This window comes from Syzygium oleosum, unplaced genomic scaffold (assembly GCF_021117445.2).
Source record: "Syzygium oleosum isolate NSW1041296 unplaced genomic scaffold, Sole_v2.1 Sole_v2.39, whole genome shotgun sequence".
NCBI classification, from domain to species: domain Eukaryota; kingdom Viridiplantae; phylum Streptophyta; class Magnoliopsida; order Myrtales; family Myrtaceae; genus Syzygium; species Syzygium oleosum.
The window spans coordinates 114,552-136,522 of NW_026607523.1; the positions used below are offsets into that span (position 1 = coordinate 114,552).

The 21,971-nt window shown below is 40.7% G+C and overlaps 3 protein-coding genes across 3 annotated transcripts; 1 reads left to right on the top strand and 2 right to left on the bottom strand.

Moving 5' to 3' along the window:
* On the bottom strand, window positions 1-1,287 carry LOC115662571 (pentatricopeptide repeat-containing protein At3g13160, mitochondrial-like). Its single transcript, XM_030584704.2, has one exon. The coding sequence runs from the start codon at window positions 1,168-1,170 to the stop codon at window positions 46-48; it is 1,125 nt and encodes a 374-aa protein (XP_030440564.2). The 5' UTR covers window positions 1,171-1,287; the 3' UTR covers window positions 1-45.
* Window positions 1,288-2,413: 1,126 nt separating this feature from the next.
* Window positions 2,414-2,956, bottom strand: LOC130135908 (pentatricopeptide repeat-containing protein At3g13160, mitochondrial-like). The gene has a single exon (XM_056305771.1). The coding sequence runs from the start codon at window positions 2,954-2,956 to the stop codon at window positions 2,414-2,416; it is 543 nt and encodes a 180-aa protein (XP_056161746.1).
* Window positions 2,957-5,185: 2,229 nt separating this feature from the next.
* On the top strand, window positions 5,186-6,791 carry LOC115692837 (transcription factor DYT1-like). Its single transcript, XM_056305840.1, has 4 exons — window positions 5,186-5,319; window positions 5,456-6,117; window positions 6,198-6,374; window positions 6,465-6,791. The coding sequence occupies exons 2-4, from the start codon at window positions 5,845-5,847 to the stop codon at window positions 6,534-6,536; spliced, it is 522 nt and encodes a 173-aa protein (XP_056161815.1). The 5' UTR covers window positions 5,186-5,319; window positions 5,456-5,844; the 3' UTR covers window positions 6,537-6,791.
* Window positions 6,792-21,971: the final 15,180 nt, after the last annotated feature.

Sequence of the window (21,971 nt, forward strand, 5' to 3'; positions counted from 1 at the left end):
GTAGTAACCATAACAGTTGATTGTTACATTACGCGAGAAAAGCCATTACGCTGCTTGAGGCAATTTTAGATTATACGGTGTCTTCTTGGCCTTGCCATGTTCCACAATCTCTGTTGCCAGTTCAACTTTCGATTCCCGAACCAAGAAATCTACGACACTCTGCAGAGTATCTGTTCCGCGAAGTAACTTCTGATCCATGGCCTCAATGCAAAGCCTATGGGCCAATTCATAGTCACCCTTTTCACAAAGCAAAGGGACAAGAGCAGACACCGTCACCCGATCAACATTGCACTTTCTCTCCATGAGCCGCCAATACCAGTTCTTGGCTTCGTCCAAGTCTCCATTTTGGCAACACCCAACGATGAAAGCATTGTAGCTGTGTGTATCAGCCTTGATTCCCTTACCCCGCATTTCATCTAACAGCTTAACAGCATCCGCGACTCTGTTCTGCAAAAGTACTCCACGAAGTCTTGGATTGTAACTCCTGACGCTAGGAGTAACATTCTTGCTCGCCATTAGATCCCATATCTTCTCTCCCTCCGATAACCTGCCCTTTCCATAAGAAGCCTCAAGCAAGGTATTCCACGATATCAAATTAGGCTTAATCCCTTTGTTCTCCATCTCGTCAAGCAACGAGAGAGCAGAATCAAGATCACCCATCACGCAGTAGCCCTTAATAACTGTATTGTAAGTGCAGACATCAATCTCCAGAGACAGTTTCTCCGGCAACAGGCGGAATATCTCGTCGACCTCATCGAACTTCTTGGATTCAACACAGGCGGCCAAAAGGGCATTAAGGTGTACCAGCGAGGGCTGTCGTGTTAGGCTAGGCATTTCGTCGAACAGCTTCCGGGCGTGCTCGAACATGCCCGCTTTCCCATAAAGGCCGATCAGGCGGGCCGCGAACTTGTCGCTCGAGCGCGCCACGTACTGCTTCTGGTGTTCGAGGAGGTCCTCGATCAAGGCGAACTGCTGGTGATAGGCGAGGCGTCGGACGGTCTTCTCGTACGGGACGTTGTTGCGACGAAAGTGGGTCGACCGGGAGAGTTTCTTGAACTTGGCGACCACCTCCTCGAGGTCGTGTCGTCCGCTGAGATGGTCTATGCGAGTGCGGGTACGGGGCGGTGGCTTGGCGAAGACGCCACGGAGGCGACGAAGCACGGTAGACATGGGGGCGTGCTACCTTCCACGAGTGGTTCTGAACTTCAGAGGAAGGGTTTTAGAACTGTTTTGAGTAGTTGCAAACAAGGGCAAAAACTAAGTTGATTAGCTATTCCAAATTCATAGTTTTAGACTCGTTTTAATTTCGAATTGAGTTCGAATTTGAGTTATTTGATTATCTTTTCAAATGGAGTTCGAACTCGAGTTATTCCCGATCGATGATTATTTGGGATCGACTCGTTTAATTTCGATTTGAGCTCGAACTCGAGTTATTTGATTATCTTGTCAAATGGAGTTTGAACTCGTTACTACTTAATTCGATGAGTTGCTCACGATACTCGTCAAATTTTAATTTTTTTTCTTCAAAAACAGGTCATAGTAATAAAAAGAAAAATACCGGAAAGACACTTAGCATTTGAGTTTATTAGGCTGCAGGTCATGTTTATTTTAAGGGTGAGTAAGACGGACCGACTGAACTGGACCAAACTAACCAGCTGGGTCCGGTTTACGAGAGCGCCGGTCTAGTTCCCGGTTCCTAGGGGTGGTTCCAAAGGGGGAACGAATCGACTATATTCCCGATTCCACCCAGAATCGGACCAGACCGAAAACCAATTACACTAGTTTATTTTCTTATTTTCCTTAGGCAAAAATTCCGGTATCTATCCATATGAGAACTCAAGGGAAAGAAAGAAATGGGGTCTTTTGATCTAGTGTTTTTTTTTTTTTTTTAACTTTATGAACCTTTTTCATTGGCCATCACAAAAGAAATTCCGAAGTTGGTGAACATCGTAATCGCCCCCTCCAAGCGTTACCATAGACTCACACTCGCCCACAAAAATTTCGGCTTGAGGATTCGCCGGGTCTAATATTGCCTCATCCTCACTAAACTTATGTGCAATGTGCACCAGAATTCTCACTCACCAGAGTCGATAGTTAAACTTTACAAACTTGTGTGCAGAAAATCCCGTCCAACACAGTACATACCAAGAATCCGCAACCTCGGTGTGTCAATGTGTGTGCGTGGGCTCGCACGAGCACATTGCCACCGACGCCAACCTCCATACCACCACACTACTCCACCTCTGGCGCGGCGGACGCTGGCCACCACTGCTCGTCCTCCCTGTCGCATTCGCCACCCTCTTTGTTCTCTCTCTCTCTCTCTCCAACTTACCCCTAACAACCAATCTCCACATCGCTGCCGACCTCAACCTTTGCCACAGCCAGCACCAGCCACCTCTGCTCCTACCGAATTTTAGCTCTCTCCTGATCGGCCTTCTCTCTCCCTTGCACCCATCCGGCAATAACCCTTAATAACTGTATTGTAGGTGCAAACATCAACATCCAGCGACAGTTTCTCTGGCAACAGACGGAAAATCTCGTCGACCTTATCGAGCTTATTGGAACAAATACAGACAGCCAAAAGGGCATTCAGGTGCAGCAGCGAGCGGTCCCTCTTCAGGCTAGGCATTTCGTCGAACAGCTTCTGGGCATGCTCGAACATGCCCGCTTTCCCATAAAGACTTATCAAACGGACCGCGAATTTGTCGCTGGAACTCCCCACGTACTGCTTCTGGTCTTCGAGGAGGTCCTCGATCAAGGCGAACTGCCGGTGCCTGGCGAGGCGCCGGACGGTCTTCTCGTACAGGACACGCCTGCGACGAAACTCGCCGGACTCGGAGAGCTGCTTGAACTTGGCGACCAGTTGCCCGAGGTCGCATTGCTTGCCGAGGTCCACGCGGGGGAGCCTGGGCCGTCCGGTCAAGACGCCATGGAGTCGCCGAAGCACCGAGGACATGGCGGGTCGCTTCCTGCCACGAGTGGTTCAGAGGAAGGGGTCTTAGAAAGGGGTGGTCTCGTTTGCGACAACGGAGTCGGACACCCTTAAAAGTTGCATTGTTGGTCGTTCTAGGGTGAATTACATGTCCCTAAACATGGGCAGTCCGTAAAGTGCATTAAAGCCGTAAAACTAATTATTCTTTTGGATCCTAAAACTTACAAAAAAAAGAAATACAAAATGGGAATTCTAATAACTCAAGTAACATTCATTGTTAATTTTCATCGTAGCAACTGCTACATCATTGATAAGTTCAAAATTGTAAATGGAAAAATTAGAGAGAACGAATGCACGCAAGGGAAGAGGGGTGAGCGACACAGGGTGGCGTAATAGCCACCTCCTTCGCTCGCAACACTCATCGGGGTCTCGACGAGAGTTGCTCGTCCTCTCTTGCGAAGGCCTCACTCCCTTTAGCTCTTTTTAATATTTTTTTTTCATTTTCAATCTATAGTCCTTTTTGGATGATATCACAAGAGTCATATTTGAGTGCAATGACTATTTTTTTTGACACTTGAGTGTCATGATTTCTAAAAATTATTCATTTGAATGCTATAACTTTCAAACGATCACTTGAGTGTCATAACTATCAAAATAGTTCACTCCAATATTGGAATGTTTTCAAAAAATTTGTAAATACAGTGTCATAACTATCAAAATAGTTCACTCCAATATTGGAATGTTTTTAAAAAAGTTGTAAATACTCAAGTGATCGATTGAAAGGTTATTTATCATTCAAGTGTTCTAGACAAAGTTATGGCGCTTAAGTGAAAGTTATACAAAAGTTATGATACTCGAATGACAAAAAAAAAGTTATAACACTTACAGTATACTTTTTCTCCTTTTTTTTTTATTTAAAATGGGGATCTCACTAGGCACCACATGAGCGCCTTGTCCTTGAAAGAAAGCTTTGTCACTCTGGTGACAAGCACCTAGGGTGGAAATTTAATATAAAAAGAATATATTCACGGACGATGTCTCTTCTAAGAAAAAATTAACGGGGCTAACGGAACGGCGCAGTTAGTATTTGCACAAGCCTTTGGTGTGTGCATTTCTCAAATATCGTAAGATACTTAGATCTATGAAACTCAAATTCAATATGTATTACAGTTTCCGGTAATTATCGAAATGGAAAGATTAAGATAGAAAATGTTAGAAAATTTGGGGGCAATTTTTAGAGTTTGTGTCAATGATGGGAGACTGAATTTAATGGAAAAGAGCGTGGAGGTAAAAGGAAAAATACTACATTATCAAAAGTTTAAAAAATGGGCACTTGACACTAGGCAAAAACTGAATTTTAATTTCGGGTTTATTTTAATGTTACTTTTAGCTCTGGAAATTAAATTTCCAAAAATATTTATTTGGTTTATCTTAACTTACTTTGATTTATGAAAATAATTGCGAAGAGATACATGCGATATTGGTTTGTTACTTCTAATATTGGCAGTAAATCGATTAAATCCAAATGTTATTCATATTAATTTATGGTCAATGAGTCAAAACAAACGAATTTGTACACTTTAAGGACAGTGTCTATTCAAGAGCAAGACCTCACATTCAATTTCATATTTTTATCTTCATCCCCAATTCTCCAACACATTTAACGTAAAAAGGATAGTTTATCAAAAGGCAAAACCAGCAGATCACATGAGAAATTATGCTGAGGCGAATTTGTTGTGACTTGTGACAATATGCAAAAGGAGTGTAAAAATCCCAATGGCAATATGTGTATGGGGAAAGTGAAACTGAGTAAAAAAATAAATTTAAGAAAACTCGCATCGAAAATATGAAAAAGAAGAAAGAGAGAATTAGTTGAGAAAAGGGGAGAAAAGAGCCAGTAGAAAATAATTACAAAAATGAACAAAGAGATCTTTGAATCATATACATAACCCTATGGTAGGCTGTTTGTAGTTCTCTATGTCCAAAGCATCCTTTTCCATCCTTATTGTGAAACTTCCAATAAAATTCACTATAGTCAAGGAAGATATGGAAAATTACAACGGGGCTCCATTGATTAGGAACATATATATATATATATATATATATTTCGATGTATATGAATTTATACTTATGTATATGTATTATATATTTTTTTAGAAAGGGGTTTCCAAGTTCCAGAAGAATTATGATGCATTCTGTTACTGTTCTGGTAAGTCAAGTGCACAACTTTTCCATTGCCTCCGGTCAATTATGAGCAACTGCTCATATAAAATCTAACATTGACCATACTTCCCCAGACTGATCAATGAACCCTTTTGGGGACAATGATCAATGGAAACCCTTTGTTTTTCTACAGGAAGTGTGCATGATTCCCATCATTCTACTCAGTAATTACTCATCCCCAGAATATCCTACAAGCTCATATGCATAATATTTTCTCTCTCTTTTTGTCTTTTGGGGCTTTGTCATAAATGAGATTGCCCAACAGAATGGAATTAACAACTGGACTGAACTACCCAACAGATTTGTAGCAGCAAGATGAGAACTCACAGCAAACAATAGAATCTCTCTCCTACATGGCATGTTACTCTTGTGAGGCTGAGCTTTATATAACCAATCCAGGACAAACTCCCATTTCAAGTACTTCTCATTCCCAGTGTCTCTTTCTCAGCAAGATTTATCCCAATTGGCCACTCACTTGAAGTTCAGTCCATCCTTGATTTGTGCCATGGATGGACTGTGCTTAAGTGAAATTGGAGGTTGCGAGAATGGAAGGATCGGCCGAGGGCAGCTCGAGGAGGAGGAGGATGACACTCAATACAAGTCCAAGAACCTGGAAGCTGAGAGGCGGAGGCGATTAAAGCTGAACCAGAGGCTCCTGACGCTACGCTCATTAGTCCCAAAAATCACAAATGCAAATACCCAAGAACCTACTGATCATTTTTGTGCAGACATATATGAGTATAGATTCTGACCCCGCGAATTTTTTGGTGCTTTTCTGTCTATGTCAGATGAACCTGGCAACAATTTTAGATGATGCAGAGAGTTACATAGTGGAGCTACAGAAGAATGTGAAGGCCCTGAGTGACCAACTTCTCGAAACGGAGGCACTGTGTGAAGACAGGCCAAAGGCATTGGTCGATGAGATTGACGCAGCGCAAGATATGGAAGCAAATGGGATTAAGGTTTAGAAATTTGACATTGCATCGTCTTCTGATGCTGACTTTTGAAACTGATTGGTCTAACTCTGTCGGTGGGTGCGCAGCCAGATGTTCAGGTGACCAGCATTGACGAACATAAGCTGTGGATTAAGATCGTAATCCCGAAGAGAAGAAGCCGATTCACCAAGTTGTTGGAGACGCTGAGCATTTGCGGTTTCGAACTGACCGATCCCAGCGTCACGGCATTTAAAGGTGCAATGCTCATATCGTCATGTATGGAGGTATGCTCAATAAGAATAAATTACCTTCTTTGGCAATTGAACACGGTTGATCAATGATATGTAATTAGGTCTTATGTGGTTTGTTTTCAGGGGGCTTCTGGCGAAATGCTTAAGGCTTCACGGACCAAAGATTTGCTCCAAGAGATTATCAAAGGCATTTAATCAGCCATAAACTTTTATAATCAGGAAACATTTTGAGGCATAATAAAATGGAGGACACCTCTCCTATTTTCTGTTATCTTCCCTAGATACATTATCCTATGCATTTATGATTATGTAAAGACTAGTGATTAGTTCTGTGGATTCAGCTGTTGGAAAGTCAGTCAAAGCTTGAAATCTATGCATAAGAATTGTTTACATTTTTTATGCGTAACAATAACATGATGGATCAACTGTAGAATCAAACATCTCTTGAACGGCGGGAACAAATTAAACAAATGATTCATTTTTAGTGCATAGTGTGTGATAATAAGTGACCCTCAAGAAGCGAGACATTGAAGTAGTAAGCTGCCTTCAGTTCGTCATGCCTGTCTAGAGACGCAATAAAAGAAATCAGGAACATGGGATACCAAACAGAGTTTTATAATGGGATCTGACCATTGCCTCAAGGCAGACTCACTGAAAACTCTTTTCATATTTTACATCAAGATACAAACTTCGCAATCTGTTCAATTCCACGTGACTGTGATTTTGCATTTCATAATCAACAAGACAGACAGGTATTCCCTGGCAAAAGGGAAGAAAAAATCCCATTAAACAAAATTCTTCTTCACAAGAGTGTTGAGTGATCCTGAGACCGCAATAGAAAGAAAGCCAGTTGTTCTTGCTTGTCTTATGTAATCTGACAATCCATCTTCTTCACAGACTGTGCATATAAAAATAATAACTTAAAGTCTCAATACATGGTCCTAGGACATTTCCTCAGATCAACCTATCCAAACACAACTCCCCTTGTTAAATGCTAAAGCATCTGCCTAAATTTTGTCGCCTGCTTTTTCTCCACGCTTTCCTTGATTTTCAGTCCTCAGACCGTGGTCTTACCAACTTTTTCGAAATTACTTTACAAAGAAGGAATCAATTGAATCCTACACATTCCCTTATAAATAAACCTCTCATGTCTCGTACATTTGCATTGCTCTGCATCTTGGTCCAAGAATCCTTCGAAGCAGCAAATACATGGCTTGGCTGCATCCAGTCATGTATATTGCATTAGCCATGTTTTTCATGTTCATGGCCAAGACAAGGGCATATGACGATTCAGGCATATCAGTATTACCGACAGAGAGAAGTTTACATACACCTGCTCTGAGTCCGGCTCCATTTGAAGGTGGGATTGGATTGAGCGTGATGGCAAAAGCTCCAGTGATGAGAGCCACGAGAAGAGTACAAAGGCATCATTCCTCCGGGCCGACCGGTGGGGATGTGATCCTTGGAGGATTTGTGATGCCCTTGGTCGTGGTGGTCTTGTGCTACATACGTGTTACAAGAAAGAGCAAAGAGACTGATGATGATGTCTTGAGAATCTCAAAGTCTTGAGTCATTCACAGCTCATGTTTATTCTAGATGTCAAGACCAAAATAGACCAGCAATTGTGAGCGGAATACGAAATGGGCATCAGAAGGTGTCTGCAAGGATGGTATTAGTGCATTGTGTAATAGACATAATTTTAGTGCATTTGGAAATAGAAAAGAGGCAGTTTGTACGTTCTATTGATTGAAGGCTTCATTTAGAATGATCGGATTGAGTAATGACTCCATAATAGTAAGACCGCATTGATCTCTGTGTAGTATACTCATGATGTGATGCAGTTTCATATTTTTCTCTCCTGGTCTCATGTCCAGATTTGTTTTCGACAAGCAGTAAGTCTGTTGCCTTGGTCAGGCATTAGGGATAATCACGATTCATCTACGCAAAGACAGATTAATCCGGCGGGATATTAGGTAAATCATATGAACAACCTATATCTTTTTACCATCTGGGAGGCAGTTCAAACTTACTTGAGACCCAATATCACAATTGAAGAATTACAGTTATAGACGAGAATTATTCCAGAAAGTATCCAATGAGTTCTTATTAACCATCACTATCGACTTGGTAATCGAACACCGGAAGCATCTAATTAGCCGGTACACTACAAACGGATTGAGTGGAGAAGATGAGGGAGGTTGGAAGTATCCGCGCTTTATGTGCACCTAAAACACTTTAGGCTTGACCAAGCGCACGAAAGAAAGAAAGAAAAAACAGAAGGAAAAGCGAAGAAGTTATGGCTAATACACAAGACAAGCAAAGGCACCTGAAAACACTATGAAGACAAAATCTTACCATGGAAGTGTGGTTTGAGTAAAGTAGCGAACAAATGGCTGAAAAAACGAGTGCCGGTTGCTGGAGAGTGAAAAATTTTAAGAATGATAAAATTAAAGCGGAGCTCTGGTGAACAGAGAGGTCATACTAATATAATGTAGTGCAAGAGAGATATGAGCTGTTATGAGCGATGCAGACATATGGAAAAGCAGAGTACATGTTTTCAAACTTAAAAGCTTACGTTCATTTTGTTCTGTCCCTTGCTTTGACTAGACACCGTTCACACTTGTGCCTCCCAAGTCCAACCCAAAATACAAGATTTCTCCAGTTTTGATTGCATGGAAATTCGTGGTCATGCATGCTCAATAAAGTATCACATTGTAGAATGAATAGCAGCATTAAAGTTGATTTCTTTGTCAAAAGATTTGAATTGGTATGAACTGTGATTCTGGAAAAGAATATTGCATGTTACATCTCTACGATATGAAGCGCTTGACCAACACATTGTGTAGTGTCATGGTCTTTGCGCGCATACCTAATTAATTGGGATGACAAATTCTTCAAGTTCAACATGATGTCAATTCCATAATATATCCGTCTTTTCGATGATTTTGTAGAGCCTTTAAATTGCTTTGTTAATTTCATATATGCGGCCTCGTGTGTCCACTTAATTTGTCATGTCTTCATCAGCATTTGTATAAGATTACAAAAGTTAGCTATTTAACTCTGGCAGCAGAGAACATGAGAAGCAAAATTATGATACAATATCATGTGGTTTCTTATGCTCAGGCGAGAATCTAGGGTCTAAGCCTGCATGATATCAATCTTCAGTCATATTCCATGGAAATGTGGCTTGACCAATGGACGAGAGATAAGTGAGATTAATCTTTGACATTTCTTTCTTTCTTTCTTGCTTTTTCTCGTGCTTTATGCAAGAAAATTAACAACAATCAATCAGGATCAAAAGATTGAATGGTAATGATCTGAACTCTGTTCTTCCAAATGGCTTGAGGGCTTCACCAACTTTGATTCCCAAACTCATCTCCAACGTACAACTTCTATATCTCTGTTTGCTATTTTCATCTATCTAATTTACAAACTTCGTTTCCTCGTGCATTTTTACAAGCAAACCTCAGAAGGGCAAGAAAAAAAGTGAAAGCAAACCCCCAAAACTCCCGAAAGATGCTGTACGAACTGTAAATTCTCTGAGAAACAAAAATGGAACTGACTTTCATCTCGGAGCTTCAAATCCCATTTCCTTCCTCCCAAAATTTGGCTGTAGAACCTCCAAATCTGTAACATCAGTACGAAATGGAAAAGCATTAAATTAATGACAATCTGTTTCGGGTTCTCAGCAGAGCACAAGAAACTAAAAAGTTCCAACTGAGAGCAAGAGACAAGGACGAGAGCAAGAGACGTGGTGGCCTACACACAAGAGGGTCACCAAAAATGTCAAACTGATATTTCCATGATAACATTATCATCCGTTAGCTTCCATCAAAATTTATTGTGAAATTACTGAGATTGATGAAAAGTGACAAAAACTCAGTTGACGTGGCAAATCGATGTGGAAATTCATAATTCTCTCTTTATTCTTCAATTAGCCCTAATTTGAAAACATTTAGGAGAGTGTGTTCAAACAAATTCTAATGCCTAATCACAAAGGGGAGATGACAATGAAGGAGAGTGTTTGACGAAGAAGCAAACACTCCTTCCAAATTGAATTTAAGCCATTCATTCCCATCACCAATCTGCATGATAAAGGTTAGCAAACGTTCCACCCCTTATAACTTCCAATCTGCAAGAACATTTAGGACAATGTAAGGAACGTACCTTATCTCCATACTGCCAAACAAAATATTTTTTAAAGAGAAAATTCGGCTTAAGTTCACTAAGAATTTTAATTCAAGTCTTTAATGGAGTTGCCAAGCTGTCGTGACATTCCCTCGGGTGAACCGCCCTAGGGGATGGTTAATGGATTGCTAAGCCTACACTTAACTCGGACTCTCAAGCCCTACCAATCGCACATTTTTTGTAAAATTTTATTTAACCAATTTAACATACGATTCATTTCAATTTGGAATCGCCACTAATTAGTTATTGGTAAGTCGATTAGATACCTAAGTAAAGTGTAGGAGAATACTTTTTTACTACAAACTAGAGATTATGGATATGAGAACTTGATTACGCTAGATTACTCTAATGCCCTTTTGGTACGTTTTCTCTTCTATTTTCCAAAATACGATAAATGCACTAGAAGTCCTAAAACTTGTTCCAAATGTGCAATGAGTCCTAAAAATTTCAAAAAAGTGCAATCAAGTGTAAAACTTATCACGAAACTGCAATCGAGTCGTAAAACTCTCAAAAAGAGCAATCAAGTCCTAAAATGTGACCACAATACTTATTGTCACACACACACACACACACACACACACACACACACACACATATATATATATATATTTGAATTTTGCTGGCCGAGATTATATGACACCCACTCTTGCATAATATGCTGGACTGGCTATAATGAACTCAATTTATATAGTATTTTCGGCCTTACTTCTCATTTCTTGATACGAATAAAACCTAAGTTATATGTTCCAAAGTCTATATATAGATGCTTCGCTTACATCCAAGAATTGGAAACCCGGGAAACCGAGCACCCACAGCCTTGTATCAGCACCAATGCCGATTGGTTATGCTCCGCAACCACAAGGACCCCATCTCGTCTTACATCTTCATTCTCTGTATGAAAGTTCTTAGCTTTTATATTGGTTGGAGAACACGCTTGTTGACGGCTAAATTTTCCCGACCGGAGACGTCCCTTTTGCATTTCATAAAAATTAGGGATCGAATCTGCAGACAATGACGGAATTAGATTCTCAAGTACAAATATCAATATTGCATGGTCTTGCATTCTCTTTATTTACTGCATTCTTCGGCATTTTGAAATTAGGGATATTTTTGCTTATGAATATCGTGTTCACATCTAATGTAGACATAGGTGAGACTGTGAATTCTTGTTGAATCGACCCAACATGCGATCCGATCCCGAATTTAGAAAATGGTCTTAAACTTAGCTAGATTTTCAAGATTGAGCCTACTAGAAGCTCCGCCTTTCCCTCCCTAGCCAAAAAGATATATACATACTTAACAAACGTGGATCACTCTACGTTTGGTATTTCGGATTTGAGTCCAGATAGGATAACAAATTAATCTATCCAGTGTTTGGCGATAACCTATGAACCGGATAAACCCGCGTATATCCAGATAAAATGCCGGATAAGAAATCTGGGGTAGAGCGTGAGATAAGCCCGGATTGGATAAAAAAATTAGAAAAGTATAACTTAACAAATTAAAAAATAGTCATGGCACCTTCTCTGGATTTTGTTCCAGTCGAAAACTAGAGAGAGAAGTGGAACCAAAAGAAGAAAAAGAATGAACAGATTTTGAACTCACAATTGCAAAGTTGCTCGCACCACTTCAATTCCAATTCGTCATTGATCGATACCTCTTTTGACCCTCCAATCCCCACATAACTATCGTGAATCAACCAATCCATCACTTTTGTCTGATAATTTCACTTTTTTTGTTCTTTTTTCTCCTTCTTAGTTATTGGAGTTACTTGTGGACATTCAACGAGGGTTTTGCGTAAAGGATGATCGAATTGGGGCGTTGGAGGCATTGCTTCGGAGTTCTCGTGATTTTTTCTGAGTGCCGAATTTCGTCTATAGGTGTGGAGGTGTGAGTCATTGTGGATTTCAACGGGTGGGATTGAGGTTAGGGTTTTGGGGTAGTTGGCTTTTAGGTTTGTCGAGGTTTGGGAGTTGGTTGCGAGATAGATGAGAAGAGTCGCAAGCTTGAGGAAGGAGAAGCTTGCTTTACAATGATGAGGAATTTTAAAGATTTTAATCCTATCATAGGTTGCACCAAACATACGAGGGGATTTTTCATAATTCGAAGGATATTTGGAGAATTCATAATCTCATCTTATCATATCCTATCCCGATTTGAATGCAGACGACCAAACGCAGCCTGTGGTAATAAAGAAAACACAAAAGAAGTAAGGAAGTTAAATAAAATATTGACTACCACAGAAAAGACAAGGGATATTCATCAAGATTGGAATAGAATGAAAGGAAAGACAAAAGATTAACAAAAAAAGGAAGAGATTCTTTAGTAGTGAATATCACAGGAAGAAGGACACTAGAAGTGCCAAAAATTGTATACGGCGCTCACTTTAGTGCCAAAAGTTTTCGCCGGCTTAGTGACGTATATAAACATGAAATCAAGGTTGATCGACCAATTGCTTTATATAAGTAGCAGTTCAACTAGACCCCAAATGATCTCCCCTCCCCTTTAAGTGACAAAGGGGGTGAGCCGCTCCAAGCCGAAAGTGATAGCGAATCCCGAACTTGCCCACGCTCATCCAAACCGGCCTCAAAAAGCGATCGGAAAGCAAAGCCCTTCCTTCCAATGAACGAGGGTTGATGTATATTCCTTTCTTTGGGCATCATTCCGGATCAACCAACTCATTTGCAGATAGATCATCGGAGGAGGTGGATGATCGTACCATGCCAGGGGTGGGAATCGAGTTCGATTCCAATTCGTGAGAGGGCAGAAGAGGCACAGAACACCCACCCAATCTCTTGGACAAAAGATTTTAGGAATGAAGACAAGTGGCGTAGCGCTCTCTTATCTTACGATAAAATGACAAAGGCTAGCGGGAGAGTCTTAAGAAGAAATCCAAGCCCGAGAAAGGAGAATATGAGAAAGCTAACTCGACCACCGGGAGAGGAACTCACCGACTGATCGGACCTCACTGGGCCGGGCGAAGGGGAAGGAAGGGATGGGTGGTCCGGGAACAGCAACGGGAGAGGGCTCGTAGCCCCCCTCTCCCTCTTCCCCATGCCTATTTGTTCCCCGGGCCCCGGAAAGATGGGGAACTCTTTTTTTTTTGAAGAAAAAGATGAAGGAATGTTTGAAAAACTCATAGTTGAGGTAATTACCCATTCCAACGGCATTTATGGGCGTTTTCTGGTTCAGGTCTGCCTGGGAATTGGTTGTACTGTCTGGTATGCGTTTGCGCCAGGCTCTGGCGATCATCCCCCCGTGACTGACCTGCGATCAGCTTGAGGGATTCAAAAAGGTACTCTCGAAAACGAAGATTTGAAGTGGTCTATAATTTACTGAGTACTCGGTATAACTCACGCATTCGTGTACAAACCAGAAAATTGCCCGATTTTCTCTACTGGGATTTGCAGGCCCTTGGTGTGTTTCGATCTCATTTCGCTTGGAAGTGCTTTCTAAATCCAATCTTCTGGTCTTTCATTCGCTATTCGAATTCTGGACCAGTAGAAATGTACGAAAGGTGGTCCCTAGAGCCTGAGCCTGCTTGCCCATTAGTATAAGTGCCAAATCGGAGAAAAAACGATTACTTAAGTGCCAACGACGAAAAATTCCGGTCCAATTGATTATGTGGCTTTTATAATTAAAATTTTAATCTAAGTTATTTTTAAAAAAAAAATAATTTATGTGGCATTTCCATGTGTATATTTTGCCCTCATCTCTCCACGTCATTTTTTTTCTATTTTTTCTTCTCTTTTCTCCCTTATGCTTTCTACTCCTCCACACTTCATGAGATGAACTATTTTCACCGACGCTCCCCATCACCACCCAGATCTACGAGTTGCGCCACAACCTCCGACAACCCCTCCACGACCTCAACTCATTGTCATCGTGAGGGTGTTGGGAGGCTCGGGCGACCCAGGATCTAGGATCTTCCGAAAACAAGTTTAGGTTTGGGCTCCAGGATGTTGAATTTGGTGTCCTGAGCAACTCAGTCTTCTTAGTCGGCTCTCTTCGCATCGACTTGATCCTATGCGGACTCTCTCTGCACTACTCCCAGGCGAAAAACGCTGACGTTCAATTCTTACCGTCATCGTCGCTCCCTCGCCACTGAAAGACACCACCAACCGCCGTTCGCTACCCGCCATACATCACCCCCTCCACAGAGAAAAAACTCCCAACCACAGCCAACCTACGTACAACAATTGTCGTCCCATGCATGGCCACCATCAATCATCACACCACCTCAGCCATTTTCCCGAAGGCATCACCCAACCAAGCACGAGCAGAGACATGGGCAGCCACTATTAACCCACACCAGTCGCCAATATCTCAGGCCGGCCATAGATTGAAGCCACTTGCCAGTCATAGCCCTCGCTGGTCACCGGCAAAGCCGTAGTCAGTTTGTCCCGTTTCTGCTCTGTTTTTTTGGCAAAAAAGGCTTGAAGAGTTTGGGGTTCGCCCGAAGCTCGTTCACTGCGTCAACCACCAGTGACGGCTTTCCTCACTTTTTTCAAGCTGCCGGAGCCAGTGCTAACCGTCGCCATTCGTCATCTCGGAGCAACAGAAGAGGGCTTTGTTCTGCCCTATTTCTCTTCAGTGTCAACTTAAGAGATTTTATTTGAACTCTATAAAGAGAAAATTTTGGAGATTTGAGGAGGCAAAATCGTGAAAGAGATCACGGCTAGCCAAGAGGAGAAATCAATGGGATATTTTTGCTTGAAAATATGGTAGGCAAGAGGCAAGATTGTCAAGTGATTGAGCGGGGTTGGAAAGAGAGAAATTAAGGGAAATAATCAAGAATTTAATGCTTATGGAATGAGCTGGCTATGAAATCATGGAGGTGACCAGTGAACTTGAGATGTATCTTGTAATTATGGCAGCACAAGATATATCTTGTTCTTCCTTATTATGGATACCTTAACAGTCGCTCCATCCAAGGAAGAGAATATATCAATCCACTGCATGGATCGGATTTCCTTTTCCGACTAATTTTCGAGAACACTCTGAATGCTGTTGAGTGTCCCTGATACCAAATTGATTTCCTGGTTTCAACCGAATTCTGACGGTCAGTGCTCCAACAGGAGCAAAGAATATAGCCACAAAGCGACTAACGGATTTATATGTATGCAAAAACACTTGTGTTAGAGCTACAGAGCATAAAAAAAGTCAGTATTTGAATGCTACTGGCATGGCGTCCGTAATACAATTTTCCTTGCACAAGAGACAAGCACTTAACGTATTTGTTTTGATTCAATAATTTTGAACCCCCGTTCCATGAATGAACCTGATAGAAAAAAATGAAAAGAACAATTACAAGCTAGGGTGACGGATCAAGAGTGAGGCGATATTAATGTGATATTTGAACCGATCTTCTTTCAATCCTCCTCCGCCAGCTCTCTGTGTTGACTCTGTCGCTTGCACCAGCACAAGTGTTGGTGCGCGCTTGGCATTGAAATGAACACTTTTTAATAACGATTGGCACTGAATTGATCGATTTTTAACAATGATTGGCACTAAAGTGATCGATTTAAAAAATATTGACGCTCAAATGATCACTATATACAACTTTTAGACAACATCATTTAGGGGTTTGCTGACTGGGCACGCCGGCGAGCCACGTAGGACTGAGAAATTAATAAAATATGGCCACGTAGGATTTCCGGCGACTCAAATTGGAGTTGACACTTAAGTAATCATTTTTTAAAAAAGTTGGCACTTAAGTGATCCAAATTTTTTTTTTGGCACTTCTAGTGTCTTTTTTCCGAATATCACACATCCCCTATCTATGCTTTTTGCCAGATTTTCTCCCGCGATGAAATATTTATCAACGAAAGTTGTTCTTTGGCTTTAATTAGATGAGAAAAGGTCCTGTTACGACTCCCGATGAGAAATATCACAAGTAATAAGGAATTCAACTATTTCACTTCAAATAGAACTGTACAAACACGAATCTTTTCAGAATTTCATAGACAAAGAGACCCATTACAATGGAACCAAAAACAAATAAACCGTGCCGGAATTTAATCAATGACAATACTTGAGAACGCAAAGATACAACACTAGAATTTAATCGATAAGGTAACACTCATGATAGAGATAAACGCTAAAATTCTATCAACGAAACAAGTTTGGAAATTAAAAGTTTCCACTATAGCTAAGAAACACGTCGAAATTTAATCGACGTCACGAGTTTGGAAAATGTTGGGAAAATCTCTTAATATATTTTGAAGTTAACATAACTATCCAAGGGATTTTATAAGTCTGACAAATTTTTTTGAGGTATTTTAAGTACAGGAAATTACTTTCTGAAGAATGCAGGCTATTACTTCAAGAAGACCAGACTTTACGAGAATCAGAAAGAGAAATTCATATTATCTTTTGGTCAAAACATGAAGTTCAGACTTTATATACGAACAAACAAATAATATCAGAATCCGAAGATTCAAATTGTATAGTACAACCCATTATGACTTAAGTTCTAAATGCGAGACAAAATCCAGACTTTATCGCAAAACGATTATAACGGCTAGTAATCTGGCTTGGATTTCACAAATGGAAAGTCTTGATTGATTCGATCTTAAAAGGCTATTTAATACCACAAAATATCCTTGATTGATTGACAATCAAACATTGAGACAAGTTTATTCCTAAATGACGAGGCTTTTCTTATGGAAACCGAAGTTCTAGTTGTATGGGCGACCAGATTTAGCACGATTTAGATTATGTCATCTAACAGCTACTCAATCATTTCTATACAAATCTGTCTAAGGTAAAGATTAGAAGATGATCCTGTGAAAATTATCCAACGGTTAGTTTGGAAGTGGAGAAGTATAAGAGAGGAAATTTCAAGGAGTACAAGGATAGATGATATTAAGAATCATCAATTCCAAAGTATGAGCATACTCCGATCAGTGATACTTGTCTTTCTTGCACTAAAATCTGCAATCTTGAGAGACCTTGTGTAAGAGTGACTAAGTGAGATAGAGTGACCTATCTTACATAGAGTGTTATCACTCAAATACTGTAATCTCTTGATTGGCCATCTAGTGGAATCCAGCCAATAGGCTTTCAGCGTGGGAGAGCCGACGTATGCTTGATCTAAGCTGAACCACTATACATCTTGTGTGCAAATTTTCTCATCCCTTGAAACTCCTCTTATTTATTTTGCATATTTATTCATTTGGTATTCAAGGATTGTTCAAAATCTGGACGTTGTTCAGACTTTACACTTTATCAATTATTTCCGCTTTAAATTGATCAAACAATGCTTGAATCACCTATTCACCCCTCCTATTCACCCCCCTTTGGGTGATACTTGCTAGTCACCTCAAAAACTAAAAAGGTAAAGACAATTTTTTTTGGTCGAAAAGAGTAAAGATAATTGAAAGATTGCATTTGGTTTGATTTGGAGGGCCTTCGAGGAGTGCGACATGGATATTTAAAGCCTACAATTTACCCTTATCAATAGACGTTACAAAGCAAAATTATAAAAGGAGGTTACAAACAGGCATCCGAGATTGTTGACTTCACTTTTTGTTGATTCATTCAAGTTATCACTTTTGTGCAAACACTATGAGGTTCTGCCCCAGTTTATTTTGCGTGAATGACCACCGTTCATCAAATCCCACATACCATTCCCGATATCTCTTCCTCACAGAAGTAAGATGGGCTCCACTGCCTAACCGGCTAATTTGTCGTGAGGGTCGTGACAATGGGAAGTGTTATGCAAATAATTTATTGTGGCCTATTCTTGATGATCCAAGATATTGCTAGGGTGGTTCGAGGAGTGGGAAGTGCGTCGTCTATCGCGAGGCTAACATGTGCACGGACGCCTTATCAAAAATGGGGAGACATCAGCTGTCTCTATAAGATATCATCTTTGATGTACCAAAAACGTTTTGTATGCGTTTCAACATGACCTCAATGGGCACGCAATTCTCCACAGTAGATGTAAAGAACAAAGCTTATGTTTTAATAAAGTTCTTTATTCTGCCGGAAAAAAAGGAAGAAAACACCACAAGACACCAAGAGACAACAAGGAAGAAATTCTACAATAACTGGTATCAGTTCATAGTTCCCCCACTTATCTGTTGTGATCTAGTTGGCTCATACAATGTCATCTCTGACATTAAATGTTGAAGCTTGAGCCCGTGGTTCAGAGCCCCCGACTTGCTTGGCCAGGAAAAATGAAGAATCATAATGCGAACAGTGAGTAGCATCCTGGCTTTCTTGATTTCGAAATTGATGTTGTGAAGATTGAACTAAAGCCTCTAATAAATTTCATCTTTCTTGAGGTCAATACCAAGAATAGGCATTAAATTGTGGGAAGGGAGAGCTTATAGGACCCCAAAAGATAAGATATAAGTTTACAACTCTAGATTAGATCGTAGCAATATCACGTACGCATTGCAAGCTTGCGAAGTTTGTAAAAACCTTCATCAATTAATAAAGAGAAATGAAAAACATAAACATAGGAGTGTAAACATGGGAAGCTATGAGTGAAGTCGCACCAAACATACCTTATTAATTGAAGAAAGTTGAATGGAGGATGGTATTTTAGACATAACGATTTAAACCATGAGAACAAACAGTTTTTTATTTTGGTCGAACAGAACAAACAGTTTGTCTTGGCTTAAACTTATGTAATTTCATCGACGCTTAACACAAAGGCAGTCGAAAATGTCATCAATAACATTCTTGCAAAAACCTCCATTATACCCCAATGTTTTGCAAGCCGCGTCGCAGCTGGGTCGTACGTACATACACGGCCCAAGGTCCACCACTGCCCCTGGGAGCTTCCTCGCAACTGATGTTTCCGTGATGCACAAGAACGCAAGAAATCTCAGCAATGAACATAGGACATCCCCACAACAACTAGTTAAACAGTTTGCTTTATGGGTCTCAACCGAGGCCCGAACTGAAACAGAACGAACCCCATGAAGGCTTATGAAGTAGAAGCTAGCATTACCTGCGAATTAAAGAGAAACGAGGCAAAGAAGGCCTATGAACAAACAAACTCTTCCGGAAGCCATTCTGATGACCTTTTCTCACTTTTCTTTAGGTTATGATGGTATAGTTGGTCGTGGAAAATTACACAAAATTCCGTCCGTTATATAAGCAATTCGAGCACCACTATAATAGTCCCCTTGCATATGGATAAGTTTTTCCATGTCATATGGAAATTGCTTTCCTAACCAGGCCAGATTTCAAATGTGGGCAAAAAAGGAGGAAGATATTCTCGGCCAGGAGGAATTGAGCAAGTTCGAAATGACAATCGCAATCAATGAGATTCGCGGCTGAAGTGAGAGGAAAGTGCGGCAATTGAGAGACAAATCGATGAAGACAGACAAAACAAAGGAAAGAAATCAAAGCGATTGGGAAGGGTCTGGGCTGCTGGAATGAAATCGTGAAGATAGTGAGTGAGGAATCAATGGGATTTGTCCAGCAATATGGAAAGAATTGACACTCACTCGACCAAATATTGAAAATTCATGCGCAAGGCAATACGACCAAGAAAAGCCATTGGAAAGATTGACCGGAAAGGAAATTAAGCGTAAGAACTAAGGAAATAATGCTGGCCATGAAATCGTAAATAAGGATCAATGAATTGGGATACATTTCGGCAAGATGGGTAGGAGTCGAGAAGGCAACCAAAAGACTGCGAGGAGAGGTGAGATTTGAAGCACTAATTCACGGTGACAAATCAAGACTATGATTTGGCAATCCCCACAATCAAAGGAGCACGGGTTTAGACTTTCTAAAGGATCAATGGAAATCTTTTGCTATAAAAAGGGACTTCTCGAGCCATTGCAAGGGGGGGAACACCATCACATTCTCCACATTGTCATGGTGACCTTCATATATGCAAAAACAGTATACCAAGTAAAAGCAGTCTTGGATAGTGATAGAGGAAACAATCTTAATTTTCAGTGATCAACTTGAGATGCATCTCCACATTGCGTAATAAATCGACTAACTTGCTCAACTGTTGATTGATTGTCTTCACCGGAGAATATGTGGCAATCTGGCATCTTGATCCCTCTTTGAAGAGTTCACAATCAACGGTCAATGGAGGTTACAAAATGAGGTTACAAAGAGAAGTTACAAAGCAATGTTATAAAGACAAGTTATAAAGGGAAGTTACAAACAGAGGTTATGAATAGTTATCTAATTGTTATATTGACTTCATTATCTTTTTTTATGTCCCCAACTTTGCTATCTTGACAAGTGCTTTATTCCACTACGTTAACTGTTGCTTCTTTGACGTTTACATCCGAGATTGTCAACTATGTTAGTTTGTTGATTTCTTCAATTTGTCGGCTCTTCAAGTTATCACATGTCATTATAAAGACACAGAGAAGTTACAAAGCAAGGTTATAAAGACAGAGAAGTTATAAAGGGAGGTTACAAATAGAGGTTATGAATAGTTATCTAACAATTATATTAACTTCATTATCTTTTGGGAAAATTCCAAATAAGGACCCGAAATACCTTCATTTTCTCAAATAAGGACCTGAAATAGACCTTGTATAAAATAAGAACATGAAGTGCTCTTTTTTTCTCAAATAAGAGTTTGAAGTGGTTATAACAATTTTAAATAAATGCCCCACCCTGCTGGCTTGCCGACCAACCAAATTTTCTGGCCAATTAACAGTATTTTCGTCCAAAAATAATTTTAATATAAATTTTAATTAAATTAAATTAAAAATTAAAAAAAGTTTTTTTTAAAAGAAAAATACAGGGGGAGGGCTAGGAGGGCTAGCAGCTCTCCCCGCATGTGGCCGCTGGTCCATCACCGGTGGAGCAATGGCCATGGCTGGCGAGGTCGCTAGCACCTCAACAAGGGCCAATGACCCTCGCCGACTAGAGGTGAAGGCCTACCGGGAGGATCGGGTGACCCTATCCTAGATCTAGTGAGGGTCCGACGACCATCCTACAAACCTAGGCGAGGGCCGATGACCCTCGCCAAATCTAGGAGGGGTAGCGCAACCTTCCTGATTCTGGCGAGGGCCACCAGGCCCTCTGATGCAGAATCTATTAGTGGTGCTTTCATGGACTGGTTGGACAGGAAGAAGTTCAAACGGAAGGCGATACGGTGATGCGACTAGAACCGGCGGACCCGGTTGACAACATCGGATTGGGCTCAAATTCGGTCGTTTGAAGCTTAAATTGGATCATCCTACTGCTACAATCCATAACAGCCCTCTGCTTAACTAGCCAATCTATACCTATAATCACATCAAAGTCATACATGGCTAAAACCGCTAGATCTATCTTTTCCTCCCTATCACCAATCACAATCTTACAATTCGGGCACCCTAATGAGACTAGCACCTTATCATTCAGTGGAGTGGTAACACACAACACAACGTCAAGCAATTGCGGCTCTATACCAATCAATTTAACAAACTGTTTTGACACAAATGAATGTGACGCCCCAGGGTC